Source organism: Cebus imitator, unplaced genomic scaffold, assembly GCF_001604975.1.
Source record: "Cebus imitator isolate Cc_AM_T3 unplaced genomic scaffold, Cebus_imitator-1.0 Scaffold170, whole genome shotgun sequence".
NCBI lineage: Eukaryota > Metazoa > Chordata > Mammalia > Primates > Cebidae > Cebus > Cebus imitator.
This window is the reverse complement of record NW_016107485.1, coordinates 1,673,071-1,693,210: the sequence shown is the minus strand read 5'-3', so window position 1 is coordinate 1,693,210 and position 20,140 is coordinate 1,673,071. Positions and strand designations below refer to the sequence as shown.

At 46.8% G+C, this 20,140-nt stretch overlaps 1 protein-coding gene across 2 annotated transcripts in view; it reads left to right on the top strand.

The window, feature by feature from the left end:
* SLC7A8 (solute carrier family 7 member 8) overlaps positions 1-20,140 on the top strand; it is a 60,445-nt gene that overhangs the window by 31,291 nt on the left and 9,014 nt on the right. The window contains exons 1-5 of one of the 2 annotated variants that reach the window (XM_017544534.2): positions 537-704; positions 12,011-12,136; positions 14,625-14,778; positions 15,699-15,822; positions 17,198-17,301. In XM_017544534.2, coding sequence (XP_017400023.1) covers positions 12,112-12,136; positions 14,625-14,778; positions 15,699-15,822; positions 17,198-17,301 — 407 coding nt within the window. In that variant the 5' untranslated portion in view covers positions 537-704; positions 12,011-12,111. Of the gene's footprint in view, positions 1-536; positions 705-12,010; positions 12,137-14,624; positions 14,779-15,698; positions 15,823-17,197; positions 17,302-20,140 lie in introns of those variants that run through there. The other variant, XM_017544533.1, reaches the window with a different exon arrangement.

The following is a 20,140-nucleotide window of genomic DNA, read 5'->3' as shown; positions in this document are numbered from 1 at the left end:
TTAGGTTTTTGTCTTTCACCAGTCAAGTTATCTGTGTAAGTTCACCAGACAAGTTATATTACATATACAATAATAAAGGTGCCAAAGACTTTATAATGTGGCTCCTCACCCGCTATGAAAAATGTCTTGGCCCTGAGGTGGGGGCTAGCGGGGAGTAGAGAAGAATTCTACGAGGGTTCTGTGAAACTGACTCCGTGTCTCCCCACTCCCCCACAACCTCCAGGCCTCTATGGGTGTTTAACTAGGAAAGGCTGTTCCGTGTGGCCTGAGTGGTTAGAAATGGAACCTTATCAGAGCCTTGGGTTGTGTGCGTTAAAGCTCAAACAGGCCTCCGTGTTTTCTTTGACTATCTGTGCCTTTTGGCAGCCGGCACTGCTTACCTCCTAGATTTGGAAACGCCTGAGGTTGGACAGGCCAAGCCGAAGCTGCTTTCCACAATTAGAAACACGTGCCCAGTTCCTTCCAAGAGCGGGGGAGGCGGCCAAGGAGCCCAGTGCAGCCAATCACAGAGCCGAGCGTAGCCACACCCCCGCCCCCGCAGGCCCGGCCCCCCTGCGGCTCCAGCCTCCAGCCCCGGCACCCAGACCCTGAGGGCTGCGGGGAGGGACATGCCTCACCCCTTTTGCTCCAGCTTGATTGCAGGGATTCTGTGGGAGCTGGCCAGAGCGTGGCAGAAGGCAGAGAAGCACACGCCCCAGCAAAAGGTGAGGCTGAGACGCCAACCCTCCTGGCAGGCCATGACCCAGGTGAAATTTATGGGTGTTTCAGAGGACTGGGAAGCTCCGTCCAGAAAGGTGCCTGTTTTGCAGATCTAGAGAGGAACAGGGCGTTCTGACATCTACAAAGTGGCGTCACTGCTTCCTTTTTCAGCAGCAGTCTGCTTAGTACATTCCATCTTGCTTTTTTCAGGCCTGGCCTCTCTCTGTTCTGCTTCTCTCAGGCCCTTTTTCTCTCCCACTCATCTGCATTGTCCTCCCCTTGCACCCTCCCGCCCTGTGGTTTCTTGTGCTCTTTCCTTCTCTTCTTCACCATCTGTCTTTATGGATGTTGGCAAGTCTAGGCATTTTTCCCCTTTTCTGCTGCGTGTTTTCACTTATCTGAACAGACAAGGAAGAGAGGCCTGGTTCTGGAAATGTTAAAGGAAAACAAGCCTTTCCAAGCCAATCCAGCCCACTCCTGAGAAAGGTGCAAGCCAGCGAGACCGAGAAATCCAAATGGAGTTCCAAGAGTTTGGAGGGAACATGTTATGACGGTAACATTGATAAGGGGGCTGGTGGGAGAGGACCCAAGGCGGAGATCCCTGTGGGAAATGACTTTCTAAAGCCCTGGGAGCGATGGATGCCATTTTCTTCATTTCTGAGGCATGACTGTCTAAGTCTTCCCTTTTGCCATATTGGCATCTTCCCTCCTGCTGCCCAGAAAGCAGTCCAAGCTGGGGCTAACCAGTGTCTTGGTGACACACTCAGAGTCCCAAGTGGCACTGGGAGTAGTGACCATGGGTACCACTGACCCAAGCAGAGGAGAGACAATGTGGGAGTGGCCAAGGGAAAGCAGAGTGACGTGTGTACCATGAAGGAAGGCAGGGCAGAGGCAGAACAAGCAACTGGGAATTGGGCTGTCCCAGTCTGGTCTTTGCTGCAAATTAGCTAAGGTCTAAATTCACTCACATATAAAATGAGGTTCTGGGCCAGGCACGTTGGCTCACACCTACAATCCCAGCACTTTGGGAAACCAAGGCCAGCAGATCACTTGAACCCAGGACTTGGAAGCTGCAGTAAGCTATGATCACGCCACTGCACTTCAGCCTGGGTGACAGAATGAGATCCCATCTCTAAAAGAAAAATAAAATAAGATTCTGAGTCTCTAAGTTTGTTCCTGTCTCTGATCACCTGTGAGGCTGGAAATAAGCTTTGGGTGGTAGGGCGCAGACTTCAAATATTTACCTCTAAGGTAAATATTTGAGTTGGCTACAAGGAAGGTCCCAACTGGTTCATTCTTCTTAGCACTGTCCTTATAATAACCAATCCAGCCCCATATCCAGATGGCCTTATCCCTGTCAAACCAGAATAGTGTGCTTCATCAAGTGGCAGCTGGCTTAGAAGAAATGACATTGGTCCAGGGATCCATGTGAGAGTATTCATTGGCTCCCTGGGGAAGGCACAATGGCCCAGCTTGGTGAGAAGCCAGAGTCCTATATCCAAAGCAAGGGAGCACTTGAAAGTCACTGCCAGGCATGGTGGTGCACGCCTGTAATCCCAGCACTTTGGGAGGCCAAGGCAGGTGACTCACTTGAGCCCAATAGTTCCAGACTAGCCTGGGCAACATGGCAAAACCCTGTCTCTACAAAAAGCACAAAAATTAGCTGGGCCTGGTGGCACACCCTTGTAGTCCCAGCTACTCAGGAGGCTGAGGTGGAAGGATTGCTTGAGCTGGCTGCGGACAGTCTGACAGTATCCATGGTTTTTTAGTTTTTGTCTTTTTTTTTTTTGAGATGGCATTTCGCTCTTGTTACCCAGTCTGGAGTACAATGGCGCGATCTCGGCTCACCACAACCTCCACCTTCTGGGTGCAAGCTATTCTTCTGCCTCAGCCTCCCGAGTAGCTGGGATTGCAATCATGTACCACCATGCCCGGCTAATTTTGTATTTTTAGTAGAGATGGGATTTCTCCATGTTGGTCAGGCTGGCCTCAAACTCCTGACCTCAGGTGATCCACCCACCTCGGCCTCCCAAAGCGCTGGGATTACAGGCATGAGCCACCGTGCCCGGCCTGTGGACTGTAGGTTTTACACAGAGAAAAGGGAGGCTCAAAGAAGTTAACTGAGATTACATGACTAAGCTGGGAAGGGGATCATGGCCACTGAGTTCTTCAAGTTCGAAAGTTCTGTGATTCTTGGATTCAGACCTGCCAGGTCCCTCTGAGAGAGTCATCCCTGGCTCCTTCCCTTCTTGCTGCTGGTGATCCTCCTCCCCATTCTTACCTCTTGACACCTTACACAAGCTCCTCTGAGCTCTGCTTACTTGTTCCACACCCAAAAAGATGCCAGAAACCCACATCATCTTTCACTTACCGGGTGCTACTAGGTAGAGCTGAGGGGAAGAGTGATAAGGTCACAGCCTCAGCTCTGGGCCAATCGCAGGGACTTAAAACCAGCTCCACATCTCCCCAGTCCTTCCTTAAAACTCTAAATGAAGATGTATTTGTTTATGCTAATGATTCATTGGTGTTCTATTTCATAATGCACTAAAGAAATTAAATTGTTTCTTTTACCTATAGTCTAGAATACTGTCATGCATTGCCTATTGATGGGGATACATTCTGAGAAATGTATCCTTAGATGTCATTATGCAAACATCATAGAGTGTACTGACACGAAACTAGATGGCATCACCTACTACACACCTAGGCTACATGGTGTAGCCTGTTGCTCCTAGTCTACAAACCTGTGCAACATGTTACTGTACTGAGCACTGTAGGCAGTTGTATTTGTGCATTAAACATATGTAGGCCAGGTGCAGTGGCTCACGCCTGTAATCCCAGCACTTTGGGAAACTAGGTGGGTGGATCACTTGAGGTCAGGAGTTTGAGACCAGTCTGGCCAACATGGTGAAACCCCACCTCTACTTAAAAAAATACAAAAATCAGCCGGGCATGGTGGTGCACACCTGTAATCCCAGCTACTTGGGAGTCTGAGGCAGAATTACTTGAACCGGGGAGGCAGAGGTTGCAGTGAACCAAGATCATGCCACTGTACTCGAGCCTGGGTCACAGAGCAAGACTGTCTTAAAAAAAAAAAAAAAAAAAAAAAAAAAAAAAAAAAAAAAAAAAAAAAAATAAAAACAGGGAAAAGATACATAAAAATATGGTCTTATAATCTTATGGGATCACCAAGATATAAGTAATCTGTTGTTGCCCAAAATGTCATTATGTAGCACATGAGTATGTTGATATGTAGTATATTGATTTAGGGCTAAAAATTCCCCAAAAATGTTGCTCCTGTTGATCCCTTCTGAAATGTATAATCCATTAGCCACAGGTGCCTCACCATCTACTGAGTCAGGCTGGGTTGACTCAGCCTGGAAGGGTGCAGAGCGTGCTCTGCCAAGGTGTGCTTTGACGTTTTCTACCCCTGGGCAGTACACAGTGTGGACACCCTGTGCCCTCTGACGTGAAGAGTGTACTCAGACTTGGGACTCTTGGGATAATAATCTCTGGGCTTTCTATCTCGACTTCTTGTATGGCCTTTGATTATGGCTTCTGGTCAGTAAAATAAGGAGACCAACAAAATGGTGGGGACAGAAAGCAAAGGATTCATGTCTGTGAACATCCTGGCCCTCAACTCGCCTTGCAAGAAGTTTGTGATTCTTGGGCTGGTGTTTGTGTGTGTATCTGGATTGTGTATGTGGGCCTGAAGTTGTGAGGAATATAGAGGAGACTGGAGGAGAACCTGGATTAGATGAAGGAGGGATATTGTATCATTTGCCCTGGATTTCTTTAAAAGGAAAGAGGGAAAACATTGCTAGAGTTACAGGGCAAGGCTGTTTGCTACTGTATTGAATTACCAAATGGAGGAAGAGGAAATAGGAACACTCTAGCTGTGACATCCCAGCTACAGTTGGGAAGCTGGAAGATGTGGGAAGCTGCTATGTGGTGTGGAACTTTGCCAACCAGGTGAGCACATTGGTGAGCTCAGCTTCCCTGCCCACTTCTAGGGAACGCCACCACTTCCCTCCTTGCAGTATCTGGTGTCCCGCAAGACCTGTGGACAGACACTCCTCTTGGCTCCTGGTATGTGTTGCCTGGTTGCTGTTTAAAAGCTTTTCTCTTTAAGGGTATGTCCCTGCTGTCTGGTCTTTTTGCATAATGTCTGTCTGGTATCCATTTTCTATTGCTGCTGTTATAAATAACTGCAAACTTAGTGGTTTAAAAAATAGTCCTGGAAGTCAGAAGTCCTAACCTTTGGTGTTGGCAAACCCGAATTTCTTCTGGAGGCTCTGGGGAGAATTCCTTGCCTTGTCTAGCTTCTAGGGACCTCCTGCATTCTTTGGCTCATGACACCATCTTTCATCTTCAAAGCCAGCAGCATAGCATCTTCAAGCCTCTCTTTCTCTCTGTCTGATGTTTCCATGATCACGTGTCCTGTTGTAACACTGACCCTCTTGCCTTCCTCTTCTAAGGACTCCTGTGACAACATTGGGCCTTCTGGATAATTCAGGATAATCTCCCCATCTCAAGATCCTTAACTTGGCCAGGTATGGTGGCTCAGGCCTGTAATCTCAGCCCTTTGGGAGGCCGAGGCAGGTGGATTACCTCAGGTCAGGAGTTCAAGACCAGGCTGTCCAACATGGTGAAAACCCATTTCTACTAAAAATACAAAAATTAGCCGGGCATGGTGGTGGGCACCTGTAATCCCAGCTACTTAGTAAGCTGAGGCAGGAGAATCCTTTGAACACAGGAGACAAAGGTTGCAGTGAGCTGAGACCGTGCCATTGCACTCCAGCCTGGGCAACGAAAGCAAAACTCCTTCTCCAAAAAAAAAGAAATCCTTAACTTAGTCATATTTGCTAAGTTCCTTGTCATTTAAAATAACATAGTCGGCCGGGCGCGGTGGCTCAAGCCTGTAATCCCAGCACTTTGGGAGGCCGAGGCGGGTGGATCACGAGGTCAAGAGATCGAGACCATCCTGGTCAACATGGTGAAACCCCGTCTCTACTAAAAATACAAAAAATTAGCTGGGCATGGTGATGCGTGCCTGTAATCCCAGCTACTCAGGAGGCTGAGGCAGGAGAATTGCCTGAACCCAGGAGGCGGAGGTTGCGGTGAGCCGAGATCGCGCCATTGCACTCCAGCCTGGGTAACATGAGTGAAACTCCGTCTCAAAATAAATAAATAAATAAATAAATAACATAGTCACAAATCTCAGGGATTAGAATGTTGATACCTTGGATGACCATTATTCTGCCTTTGACTGCCCACTTCCTAAAGAGATCTGCTGTCATTGGCAAGGGGAGGAAGTAAAAGAGAGACTTCTGTAATTCTTGGAGATCAAAGTCAGAGGTCAGGGCTGGGATGGGGCCCAGAGCACCTTCTCTCCAGGGAGCCCGGCCCTCCACAGTAAGCAAGCCATTTCCAGGTCTGCAGCAAGGACTCTGAGTCCCTCTGCCAGTCCTGCAGAAAGCATTGAGCCCCATCTCTCCTGCTTGGCAGCGGGGAGGCCCTGGACCCTGGGGAGGGCTCCAGATTGCTGGAATCTGAGTTTTTCTCCTCCTGCCTGACTCATTCTTTGTATCTCTTCTGTCACCTTGATGTTGAGTTCTTCAAACTGGGTGGATTAAGTAACAAGCTCCTGACTTCAGCATCTTCTTGAACTCTTGTCTTCTTAATAGTCTTTCATCTTATTTTTTTAACCCAGGAAGCAAGAAAGAAAGAGGGAAGGAAATGCTCAAAAAATACATATAAACCTGGAATTCCATGAGGGCCTCTAAAAAAGCAGCAACCATTCCCACAACTAGGTTACAATGGACAAGAACCAGGGTCTTAGGACTTTTTATTTTGTCCAGCTAGACCAGGATTATATTTGTCCAGCTAAACCAGACCATGTTGCCAGGGTCTCCTACTCTTACAGGAGGCATTTCTGATTCCCCTGGGCTGAGTTAGAGGCTCCTCATAGATACCCATTAGCTTCTGTGAATAGCTTTGCCACCACCTCATCTCTTAGTTCACCCATAGTCCCTGTTACACTGTCAACTTCCTGAAGGCAGGGACTTGTGTCTTATCAGTAACCTCCCCACCAACTAGAATGCTTGCACATGTAGGCCCTGCATGAATGACGGATGGGTGGATGATAGATGGACGGATGGATAATGGATGGATGGATGGATGAGTAGGTAGGTAGATGAATGGATGATGGATAGATAGATGGGTGGATGGATCTATGGTGGATGAATGGATGCGTGGATGATGAATGGCTACATGGGTGGATAGGTGGATGGATCCATGATGGATGGATGGTTGGATGGATGAATAGATGGATGCATGGATGATGGATGACTAGATGGATGAATGGGTGGATGGATCTATGATGGATGCATGGATGGGTGGATGGATGGATGGATGCATGGATGCATAGATGATAGATGGATGAAAAGCCCCTCACATTTCAAGCTGCTGAGGTCAATGCTCCTCATCTACATGTGGCTTCCCTGAGGTCACTGTATCTCAGGCATACATAATTCAGGGTCTAGCCAAGAAGAGAGGGAGAATATCATTGTCAGCACCAGAGGGGTGCCAGGCTGCAGCTAGCCAACAGCAGGGCTTCTGAGCAGGGCAGGAGCTTGGCGAGCATCCACTGACCTTTCCTCTCTGGATGGAGGCTCAGGTTTCAGTCTGCTGTGCAGGAAGCTGTCTTGTGGTACCAGGAGACTGATACCCTCTTTCCCCTCAGTCACATGGTGTGATCACCCAACTGCAGGGTAAAGGGCCAAATCTGGGGCCTGCAGCCATTGTTCCAAGGAGATTAGGTGTCATAAGTAGCTTGCCTATCCCCACCTCATTCTCAGAATTTCTTTTTGTTTTGTTTTTGTTACTGTGAAGGTGAAAGGTAATATTAGTCAAGGGCTGGGTTCTTGGGAAGTAGTGGACATAAGGTTAGGCAAGACCAAAGATAGCCACAGATAGGTTATTTGACAAAGCATCCCTCTCTCTGTCACCCCAGGAAGACCACAGAGCTGAGAGTTTGAAGGTGGCTTTCTGCCTGACTCAGTAAGGTCCATCTTGAAAAGAGATGATTTCATGTTTTCTGTCCCGGAACACAGGGAGGAGGAGGAATTTCTTTGAGTTGCCCCGCTCTGCCCTTATTTTCCTCAAGCCCTGACTTCTCCCCTTGGAGAAGGAATTTCTTCCCTGAGATCGAGATCCAGTCCCTTGTTGTGTAATCCTTACCTATCCCTGAGGCTCATGGGTTTTGTTTCCTAATCTTGCTTCCTTCCTTTTATCAATCTCCTTTATCTTTTGGTCATCACTGCTGTGTCTGCCTGAATTCCTAGGTGCAGGGGCCCAGCCTTGTTCCCTGCATGCCTCAGGGCCCTGGGGAAAAGCTGAGATCACAGACCTGGTTGTTTAGAGTGGTTTAGGTTGGAGTGCCACCAGGCACATGATCCTGAAATCCTTATTGTATTGAGTAAGACAAACCAAATGTGTATTTATCAGGATATCAGTCCATCTGGAACATTCGAGTATTTACAAAGTGTTCTCCCTGCTCAGGCACTTAAAACCCTTCCCCTGACAACATGTTTTGCTTCTCCTTATATGACACCATCTTGGAAAACAGATCTTCCATGAGGAGTCAGGAGCTTCTACTCTTGAAATCAAGCTTCCTGTTGCCCTTTGGCAATGTGAAGCCAACAAGGAATTGTGTCTCCTTTTTTTGAGGTTTCTGGGGAGTATGAGAGGTTGGTGTGCATTGTGGAATATGTAGACTGAGATGATATTGGAAGGCTAATAAATTGTGGTATTTTAAAATTCATTTATTAAATAATTGCTGAGCACCTACTATTTGTAGGCACCAGTGATATGTCCTGAGATTTAAAACGTGAAAAAATTTACTTGCCCTCGGTGTTTAAAAAAAACAACATGAAAAAATCACAGTCCCTCCCCCACTGGTCTACCAAAAGAGAGGACAAAAAAGAAGCAGATCATAGATCGCTTTTTTGGTTTTTTGGATTTTTTTTGAGATGGAGTCTCGCTCTGTTGCACAGACTGGAATGCAGCAGCCCACTCTTGGCTCACTGCAACCTCCACCTCCCGGGTTCAAGTGATTCTTCTGCCTCATCCTTCCAAGTAGCTGGAATTACAGGCGCTAGCTACCATGCCCAGCTAATTTTTGTGTCTTTAGTAGAGATGAGGCTTCATGGTGTTGACCAGGCTGGTTTTGAACTCCTGGCCTCAAGTGATCTACCCGCCTCGGCCTCTCAAAGTGCTGGGATTACAAGCGTGAGTCACTGTGCCTTTCCAGAAGCAGATCATTTTAATACAAAGAAATACATGCCAGCCAGGTGCACAGTGGCTCACACCTGTAATCCCAGCACTTTGGAAGGCCGAGGCAGGTGGATCACTTGAGGCCAGGAGTTCAAAACCAGTCTGGCCAACATGGTAAAACCCTGTCTCTACTAAAAATACAAAAAAAAGTCAGGCATGGTAGTGGGCACCTGTAATCCCAGCTACTCAGGAGGAGGTTGAGGCAAGAGAATCACTTGAACCCAGAGGGGGAGGTTGCAGTGAGCAGAGATCGTACTACTGCACTCCAGCTTGGGCGACAAGAGCAAATCTCCATCTTAAAAAAAAAAAAAAGGACTTGCCAACATTAGATGTAAACAAAGTGGTCTTGGATTGTTCTGCAGAGAAGGAACAAACTTTGTTCCTCATCTACAAAACACGGCTGATATATCTTCCATTGCAGGCATGTTGTTGTTGGAATAAATAACATGCTAAATTATGAAGACTCACAACAGGTGACATTTGAGCTGGATCTTGAAAGAGGAGAAGGGGTTTGCCAGGTGGAGATGGTGCACAGAGGAAGGTTACAGACGGGTGATGTCAGGACCATCCTACCCTAACAAAATGTTCTCAGCATCAAGTAAGGTTAGGAAATACTTGCAAAGTAGAAGCACCATCTAAGAATAAGGTATTGATGGCCGGGCGTGGTGGCTCAAGCCTTGTAATACCAGCACTTTTGGAGGCAAAGACAGGCAGATTGAGACCATCCTGGCTACCACGATGAAACTCCATCTCTACTAAAATACAAAAAAAGAAAAAAAAACTAGCCGGGTGTGCCTGTAGTCCCAGCTACTTGGGAGGCTGAGGCAGGAGAATCGCTTGAACCGGGGAGGTGGAGGTTACAATGAGCTAAGATCGCTCCACTGCACTCCAGCCTGGGTGACAGGGTGAGACTCAGTCTCAAAAAAAAAAAAGAAAGAATAAGGTATTGATAAATCTTTTTTTTTTTTTGAGACGGAGTTTTGCTCTTGTTACCCAGGCTAGAGTGCAATGGCGCAATCTTGGCTCACTGCAACCTCTGCCTCCCGGGTTCAGGCAATTCTCCTGCCTCAGCCTCCTGAGTAGCTGGGATTACAGGCATGTGCCACCATGCCCAGCTAATGTTTTGTATTTTTAGTAGAGACAGGGTCTCACCATGTTGACCAGGATGGTCTCGATCTCTCAATCTCTTGACCTCGTGATCCACCCGCCTCGGCCTCCCAAAGTGCTGGGATTATAGGCGTGAGCCACCGCGCCTGGCCTGGTATTGATAAATCTTGATCAGCCATTCAAGTGAAGCCAGAGCCACCACACCCAGCTAATTTTTAAAATTTTTTGTAGAGAATTACAGCTCCCTATGCCACCAAAGAAGATTTGTAAATGGATGGTAAATAAGCCATGAAAAGTTGCTCAACATCATTAGCCATTAGGGAAATGCAAATCAAAACCATAATGAAATACACTGCGTGCCTATTAGAATAGCAAAAAAAAAAAAAAAAAAAAAAAATTGTTTTTTTTTTAACCTGACAATACCAAATTCTGGGAAAGATGCAGAGCAACAGGAACTCTGGCACGAGAGTGGGAGTGCAAAATGAGACAGCCACTGTGGAAGAAAGTTCAGCAGTCTCTTATAAAGTTAAATATGTTCACTGTATGTCCCACAATCTCATTCCTGGGGTTTTACTCAAGACCAGTGAAAGCGCCACTCAAAGATCTCTACCTCTACAATCCACAAAAAAAAAATAAGACTTCTGGGCCGGGTGCGGTGGCTCAAGACTGTAATCCCAGCACTTTGGGAGGCCGAGGCGGGTGGATCACGAGGTCAAGAGATCGAGACCATCCTGGTCAACAGGGTGAAACCCCGTCTCTACTAAAAATACAAAAAATTAGCTGGGCATGGTGGCGCGTGCCTGTAATCCCAGCTGCTGGGGAGGCTGAGGCAGGAGAATTGCCTGAACCCAGGAGGCGGAGGTTGCGGTGAGCCGAGATCGCGCCATTGCACTCCAGTCTGGGTAACAAGAGCAAAACTCCGTCTCAAAGAAAAAAAAAAGAAAAAGAAAATAAGACTTCTACGCAAGTATTTATTGCAGCTTTATTCATAATGGTCCCATACTGTGAGCAACCCAAATGTCTATGGAAAAACAAACAGATGCTTTTATATCATAGAATGCTTTATGGCTATAAAAAAGGAACAAATTGTAATATAGGCAATAACATGCATAGATTTCAAAAGCATTATGTTAAGTGAAAGAAGCCAAACCACAGAAGACCACGTACTATATGATTCCATTTATGTGACATTTTGAAAAAGGCAAAGCTATAACAACAGAAGTCAAAGTAATGGTTGTAGAGATTGGAGAAGATTTGGCTAACTGACTACCAAGGAGAATGATGCATACATAAGGAGACTTTACAGAGTGTTGGGAATGTTCTACATATTAAGTGTGGTAGTGATTAAGCCATTAAATGCATTTGTCAAATCTCATCAAACTGTACACTTAAAAAGGTGAGTTTTAGCAAGATATAGATTATATCTTAATAAACATAAGTAACAAAAGATTCCCCTAAGCCTCTATTACCCCAAAATCAGACTCAAGAAGGTGCATCCTGAATCCCACCAGCTGTTCACAGCCTCCCTTGTGCAAGTAATAACTTGAAGACAGAGCCCATACTCGTGCCCTGATCAGATGTGATTTTCCCCACAAAGCCAGTGCCTACACTTCCATGCCTACTTCTGGCTTCCAGCCCTCAGCAGGGCAGGCTCTGCCCAAGCTCTAATTGGGACACGTAATCCCCATTTGTAACCCATTAACTTTGCCAAAGGCTCTGGTCCCTAGGGCTGAGCTTTCAGGATATCTGGCTCACCTACTACAATCTTATCATCAGGACAAGGAAGCACTTCTGCTTGTGTGCAGTGGACATCACGTAGCCTGATACGGCCCCTGAAGGTCTGTTTGGGGGGGATCTTTCATTTCAGTGCTCCTCACATGGGTCAACTGTTCCAGTGTGCGGTGGGCCACCCGGGTTCAAGACGTCTTCACAGCTGGGAAGCTCCTGGCCTTGGCCCTGATAATCATCATGGGGATTGTACAGATATGCAAAGGTGAGTATCACAGGAACAACAGGTGCTGCCCAGCTTTCCTCCCCTTGCATGTACACATCCTCGCAGTCCAGCTTTAGAAGTGTGCATACCCTGAGATTTCCCCAATTCCAGCCTTGAGTGACCTCTCTTCTTCCCTTGCTTGACAAAAGGGAAGGAGAAATCATTTTCCTCAAGGTGGTTGGGAGTAGGGAATGTTCTCCCTAGATTGCAAAAGTCAACTCTCCCATGCTCACCTCATGGCTCTAGCACAGCTAGGTAAAGACCCCGCATCTCGGCCAAGTGCGGTGGATCCCGCCTGTAATCCCAGCACTTAGGAAGTATGAGGCAAGAGAATCACTTGAGCCAAAGAGTTCAAGACTATCTTAAGCAGCATAGTGAGATCCTGTCTCTACAAAAAGTTTTTAAAATTAGCCAGGCATAGTGGTGCATGCCTGTTGTCCCACTTACCCTGGAGGCTAAGGTGGGAGCATCACTTGAGCCAAGGAGTTTGAGGCTGTAGTGAGCTATGATTGTGCCACTGCACTCTAGCCTAGGCCACTGAGCAAGAGCTTGTCTCAAAAACAAAAACAAAAAAAAGACCCCAGATTTCTATATTCCTACTGCCTTTTTGCCTCAACTCCAGAGAAGCTCCCTGCATCTTCTATTGAATCTTGTTCATATCTTAAAGTGGAGGACAGAGGAAGGTAATTTTATGTTTCAAAATTACTTATAATCTCTGTGAGAGAGAGAGAGTTCTGCATTCCTCGTGCCCCTGCCAACATTCCCCACTGGATTTGGCTCTTCCCAAGACCGAGGCTGTATTTGGTTGCCATGGGACCCATAGCACCATGGGGCTCTGCCCAGTGTCACTGCCTCATGGAGAAAGTCAGGTGACAAACAGGGAAACTTCCTACAAGCCCTGAAGCAGTGTGAGCAGCCCAGACTTCTATTCCGAGAAACATAGTTAAGTTTCTGCTATATAATGTGCCTGATTATTTTAAACAGTTAAATTAAGTTCTTTAATGGGTTATATATTACTTTCAGGCATTTAGACTTAAGGAAATCACTGTGCTATCTTGTCAAAAATGGTGAGTCCCTCCTAAGATGGCCTCAATTCTTTTTCCTGGTCACCCTAATCACTTTATTTCCTGTCCCAGTGCTAAACTGCAGATGAATAAATAACATATGATCAGTTACTCTCTATCTCATTGAAACTTTAGCCAGTCAGCAGACGATTACAAGGGCCCACAGTCTATAGCACACTGTGCTGGGAGCTGGGAAGGAAGTTTAAACAGCTCTTTGCTAAAGAATTCCCATCCTTGGGGAATCTTGAAAAGAGAGATGGCTGGGTGCGGTGGCTCACGCCTGTCATCCTAGCACTTTGGGAGGCTGAGGCAGGCGGATCACTTGAGGTTGGGAGTTTGAGACCAACCTGGCCAACATGGTGAAACCCCATCTCTACTAAAAATACAAAAAAAATTAGCGAGGCATGGTGGTGCATACCTGCAATCCCAGCTACTCTGGAGGCCGAAGCAGGAGAATGGCTTGAACCTGGGAGACGGAGGTTGCAGTGAGCCAAGATCGCGCCACTACACTCCAGGCTGGGTGACAGAGCAAACCTCTGTCTCAAAAAAAGAAAAGAGTGGACAAACACATACCTCAGAAAGAGATAGAAGAATATCAACAAAGCAAGCAGCAAAACAAGCTGGAACTAACACAGCATTATGGAAACTTACATTTCAGTGTTTCTTGTTCCGGATGCTTGCTTGTTTTTTGTTTTCGTTTTCTTTTTTTTTTTTTTTTTTTTTTTTTTTTTTTTTTTTTTTTTTTTTTTTTTTTTTTGGAGACAGGGTCTTGCTCTGTCATCCACACTGGAGCACAGTGGCACAATCATAGCTCACTGCAGCCTCAAACTGCTGGGCTCAAGTGATCCTCCCACTCAAATAGGTGAGACTACAGCCATGTACCACCATGAGTGGCTAACTTTTTAAATTTTGGGTGGAGATAGGGGTCTTGCTATGTTGCCCAGGCTGGTATCGAACTTCTGACTTCAAGTATTCCTTCTGCCTTGGCTTCCCAGATTATTTGGATTTTAGGCCTGAGCCACTGTGCCCAGCCCTGGATGCTTTCTTTATTAAAATGTAGAAACTTAGATATCAGAGAAAGTGGTCAGGAGATTATCAGTGACTCCAATCCCATATTTCCAAAGCCCATTTTACCCTAACTGTTCCTTTTAAATAACTTTGCCTTTTACAACAGGAGCATTGAGAACTGTGCTTTGAACCTAAATCCTCATTTGGACTCATAGTGTCCAGGGTCTCAGAAGTCCTGGACCTGAATTTCCCTTCTCCCTTTATCCCCATTTCTCCAATATGTTGGGTTCACTAGAGGCAAGACAGAGTTCGTATCATTGCCACAGGGAGGGGTGAGAGATGGGCCAGTGGAGGCCAGGGGCTGCTGGGCCCACGGCTCGTCTCGCTGACCAGCTTCCTGCTGCTTGTGTCCACAGGAGAATACTTCTGGCTGGAGCCAAAGAATGCATTTGAGAATTTCCAGGAACCCGACATCGGCCTCATCGCACTGGCTTTCCTTCAGGGCTCCTTTGCCTACGGAGGCTGGAACTTTTTGAATTATGTGACTGAGGAACTTGTTGATCCCTACAAGTGAGTTGAAAGAGCTGGCTATTCCCTCTCCCTTGCAGGGCCACAGCACCTACTGCTGGAAAGAGGGAGCAGGTGCCCACTACCTACCTCGCCTTCCTCAGCCCCAGTTCCGCCTGTGATCTGATCCATCCTGAAGTCGTAGTTCACTTCCCAGGAACGCAAACCATTTGCCGTTCACCCCACCAGGAGGATAAAAGGACCCAGTGACTTTCCCAGAGCAGATTAGAAGCTGAAAACTGTCCTGCAGTAACACCACTGCCTTAGAGAATGAACTGTGCCCTGAGAGGCTTCTGGGAATCTTGCTTGTTTCAGGACAGGTTAGTCTTGGTGTCTTGAGGCAGGTGGGAGAGGTGCATTGTGGAGATTCAGGTCAAAATCAACAGGTGTGCAGCATATTTCCAGCCTGAGTTGTTTTATTGCCTTCATTTTTTTTTTACTTATTTTTTCTTTTTTGGTTTTGTTTTTAGAGACAGGGTCTCACTCTGTCACCCAGGCTGGAGTCTAGTGGTGCAATCATAGCTCACTGCAGCCTCAATCTCCTGGGCTCAAGCAATCCTCCCACCTCAGCCTCCTGAATAGCTGGGACTACAGGGACAGGCCACTGTGCCCACTTAATTTTTTAATTTGTAAAGATTTGGTCTCACTATGTTGCCAGGCCTGGCCTTGAACTCCTGTGCTCAAACGATCCTCCCTCTTCAGCCTCACAAAGAGCTGAGATAACAGGTGTGAACCACCATGCTCAGCCTCATTTCCTTTAAATTATCCTGCCCATAGTGAGACAAAACCCACCTCCCGGGAAAGGAAGCCTCACAGAAGGCGGCAAGGCTAAGCACATGGAGAAAGAAGACACTCCCCAGACTCCATGGCAAGGCAGGCGTCCCAGGTGCCAGCCCTTCCCCTCACCTCCTCTCCTTCTACAGGAACCTTCCCAGAGCCATCTTCATCTCCATCCCACTGGTCACATTTGTGTATGTCTTTGCCAATGTCGCTTATGTCACTGCAATGTCCCCCCAGGAGCTGCTGGCATCCAACGCCGTCGCTGTGGTAAGAAATGGAAGTCTCAGTCTCTCATACCAGGAATGTGGACATAGACTTGCCTACTGCAGCCCCATTCACTTGTCCCTGATCCATGGCCCTGTGAAAGTGGAAATCACCCCCAAGTCCTCAAGGCAGAAACCACATATGTCATTGACTAGGTATCTTTAAGTGCCCAGGAGCAAACTGGTGGCTGGGTTGTACCTAGAACAGCTACAGTGGCGGAACCAAGTCATTGCCACAGAGACCACATGGCGTGAGAAGCTAAGACATCTTCTGGCCCTTTACAGAAAAAGTTTCCCAGCTCCTAATCTAGAGCACTTTAAGCTCTAAATGTAAGGGTGGTATGAAGCAGACAGGCCCCTCCTCCGAAAGACATAATCTTGCAGAAGACATGCCATTTCTTTCTGCCTTCATCTCCAGAAGCAGAAGTCGGGTGTGCTCTTTGGGGAAGGAGACCATGCTGGTGCAAGGGGTTGGGATCCTTGCCATCTGAGAAGGACCTGGGAGGCACCTTGCTCCCTCCCGGGGCATCAGGCTGGGCCACCACCCACTCTGCCAGTCTCTTCACTGGCCTTATCTCAAAAGACTATAAAGAAAGACGTTCTCCCATCTCCTGGGGCAGCCTGTTCTTATGACCAACAGCCTTCTATTCTGAACAATCCCTCTTCAGTGATGTGCTGTAAACCTGGCTCAGGGAATATAGAAAAGGCGGGTCCCCTGCACTGCCTAGTCCTTGAATACATGAAGATTTGTCTATAGCTTCACAGCCTTTTCTTTCTCAGACTAAGGAGGGGCTCATTCTTATTGTTTTACGCCCAGTTCATCTGTTTTGATGAATCGAGAAATTCTCACCCTGTGATTCTAGATTAATCCCTATTTTGCAGTTAGGAAACGGAGGCTCGAAAATCATAGACTTTGCTCAAGGTCTCACAACTCCTAGCTGGAGGGCAAGGATTTGAGCCTGGATCTGCCTGACCCTTCCCTGTGCCCTTCCCTGTGCTGGAGAAATCAAATAATATATTTGTGAGGCCTGGATCACACCACCTGGCTTCCAATGCTGGCCCTCCACTTGCTGGGTGATCTTAGGCAAGCTACTTAATCCCTATGTGACTCAGTTCCTCATCCATAAAACAAGAATAGTAAGTGTTAGTTCATTATTATTATTACGACTGTATACTATCTCCTTCAGTTAATTAGCCTAAAACATGCATTAACCCTTCCTGTGTAGCTGTCACAGGATGGGGGCACTCAAGGAAGTTGGCCAGAGAGAATTGGCAAGGGTGGAGATGGAAAAAATGATTTCCCAGAATGAAGTGGGAGCTAAGGGGTCAGGGAGTGGTAACTTCTCCTTCTTTGCTTATCTCCTGGTTTTCTATCCCAGACTTTTGGAGAGAAGCTTCTAGGAGTCATGGCCTGGATCATGCCCATTTCTGTTGCCCTGTCCACATTTGGAGGAGTTAATGGGTCTCTCTTCACCTCCTCTCGGTGAGTGCTGCTTGGGCCCTTCCCCGGCCAAGGGCCGCTCTGCTGTGCACTTCGCTCTGTTTGTGTATGGTGGGCTTGTCTCTGTCAGCAGGGGTCTATGTGGGCATCTGGATGGTGGGCTTGCAGAGGGGTGATTGCTCATGTGAGGGTGTGTGTGTCAGTGTGGATGCTGAGGAGTGTGTGCTGCTCACGTCGTCACCTACGATGTGTGTGGTATATGGGTCCTAGGTGCTTCACATGTAGTGGTCTAATTTCAAAAGGCACAGAAGATGGAGGAGGCCGCCAACCTGCCTGATGCGGCCCCCAGTCAGGGGCTATGGTTGGCAGCAAGACAGTATCTTGGCTGCAATCCTAGAGCCCCCATTTCTACTTGCCTGGAAACAGGCTGCTGCTGGCTGGCAAGGAACCCCATTTGGAAAGGGACCAAGAAGAAGACTTGTGCCTGGGGCCTCTGGGTCTGGCCTCCCATGAATGTTCTGGAACTAGCTGCAGGTGGGATGGGATCACCCTGATTGCCCCGAGAATACAGAGCTCCTTCCTGCTCAACAGAGAGGCAGCTGTAGAGGCCTTTTCAAGGCCACCCATGAGACTCAGGTGGAGAATGTGAAGTGAGAGGGTGGGGAAAAGTGGAAAGAAAACATTTGTCCAACAAAAGAGCCTTTTAGCCTTGACCACCACTTTGGAACTCTCTCGGAAGCCAGAACTATGAGCCGGTCCATGAGTCCCAGCTCCTGCCTCCTCACATCCAAGGACCCGGCCCTTTCTTTTGCTGTCTTCAGAATGGGCTGTTGAGACTAACAGATGTTGAATGACTTCCATTTGTGTGGTTCCAGGGATTCTCCCAGGTTCTTAGAAAGCACCCCCTGTCCTCTGGACACAATCCTGCTCCAAAGATGAATCCCTAAGTTCAGCTGCTTCCAAAACCATCACATCAGGGAGGAGTTCCTGTGAAATAACAAAGGAGTATGATGTTTCTAGGGCCGAGGGCTGGAAAGAGGTGGTGTGGGTGTCCCCTGCATCCCGGGACCCTGTGACACTCACCCACAGCAACCTCGTGTGCATGTTACACAGGAGCAGTGGCAACATGGAGGCCCCCGCCGAGGCCAAGCAGTGGAAGAACAGTGACCCATGAGGCTCCCTGAGATCTATTGGAGGACAGTGACTGGCTACAGTCACTTTAGAGTGGGGTTTGTCCCTCAGGCAGGCCAAGCAGCGGTCTGCATGCATGTGGTCTAGATGTGTGTGCATGCAGGAGACGGTGGCGCATGGTGTGCTCCACCTCCGATTCAGAGGCGAGACCTCACCCACCCAGGCCTCCTCTGCTCATCTTTCCAGTTCTTTCTTCCTTCCGTCTCCTTCCCTTCTTCATCTCTCTGTCACTCCTTTGTGTTCTCGGGTATGGAGAGGATGATCCTTCCTGAGGAGTCAGAGTGTGTGGATGTGTGTTATGCTTAATGTCATCGTCTCCTCTGTTGTCAGCTAGCTGGGCAAGGACTGTCTCTTGTGAACTTGACACTTGCAAATGCTGTTGGATCTGGACAATTACACTTGGTCCTGTCTGCATGTCGAGGAGGGACGTGAATGCAGGACCCTGGCTATGTGCACGATGAGCCCCACAGAGCACTGGTGCATGAAGCTGCCCTGTAGAGGGACGACAGCATGGGAGAGGGGACGGGGATGCGTATGGCTGCATGAAACTAGTGACACTGGCCTAGGGAGTTCATGAGGGTTACTGCTTATGGATACTTGGGGATACAGTCAACTCCACACTTCTGATGAGATGCTGCTGTTAGCTTCAGTCTACTCCATACACAAATTACAAAGTAAGTAACAATTCTCCTCTGAACTCCCAGTGTGCTGAATCTGTGCCTTTTTGTTTTTATAAGCTATACCCTTCCTTTCATCTCTTAGGTGAGCCTTTCCCTAGGAAAAGGAAGAAAAAAGTGGTCCAATTTGCACTGATGTGTAAATGACTGTTAACAGGTTCTAATATTCCCTTTTCTCTTAGGAGAGTAAAAGGGAAGAAGGGCTGATTTTTATGTTCAAGTTTCATATTCGTATGTATATAATAGATGTATATATTTTCAAGGTACTTGTGATGTTTCAATACATTGATATAACATATAAAAATAAAATGAGAGTAATTGAGATATTCCATCTCCTTTAATATTTTCTCTTTATGCTGGAACATTCAAATTATTCTCTTAAAAAAATTTTTTTTTTAAATAACTTTTGGGGCTGGGCGTGGTGGTTCATGCCTGTAATCCCAGCACTTTGGGAGGCCAAGGTGGAAGGATTGCTTGAGCCCAGTAGTTCGAGACCAGCGTGGGCAACAAGGCAAGACCCTGTCACTACAAAAAAAAAATAAGAAAGAAAAATAAGTAAAAAATAAAATTGATTTAAACATCAGTATCCTAGTTGTGATAATATAATTTTGCATCATGTTACTGATGGAGGAAACTGGGCAAAAAATACATAGGATCTCTCTTTATTATTTCTTACAACTGTACTTGGTTATAAGATTCACTGAATGTGAATCTATAATTATTTCAAAATGAAAAGTTTCATTTTTTTAAGTTAACTGAGCATGGTGATATGTACAGTGCCAGCTACTCAGGAGGCTGAGGCTAGAGGATTACTTGGCTAAAGGAACTGGAGGCTGCAGTAAGCTTTAATCAACACTGTACTCCAACCTGGGTAACAGAGCAAGACCCCATCTCTAAAAATTGGAAAAATAAAAAGTTTAATTTTTTAAAGTTAAAAAAATCCTTATTCTGAGTATAAAGTATTCCATCTATTTTATTCATTTTTTCCTTTCCTTTTTTTTTTTTTTTTTTTT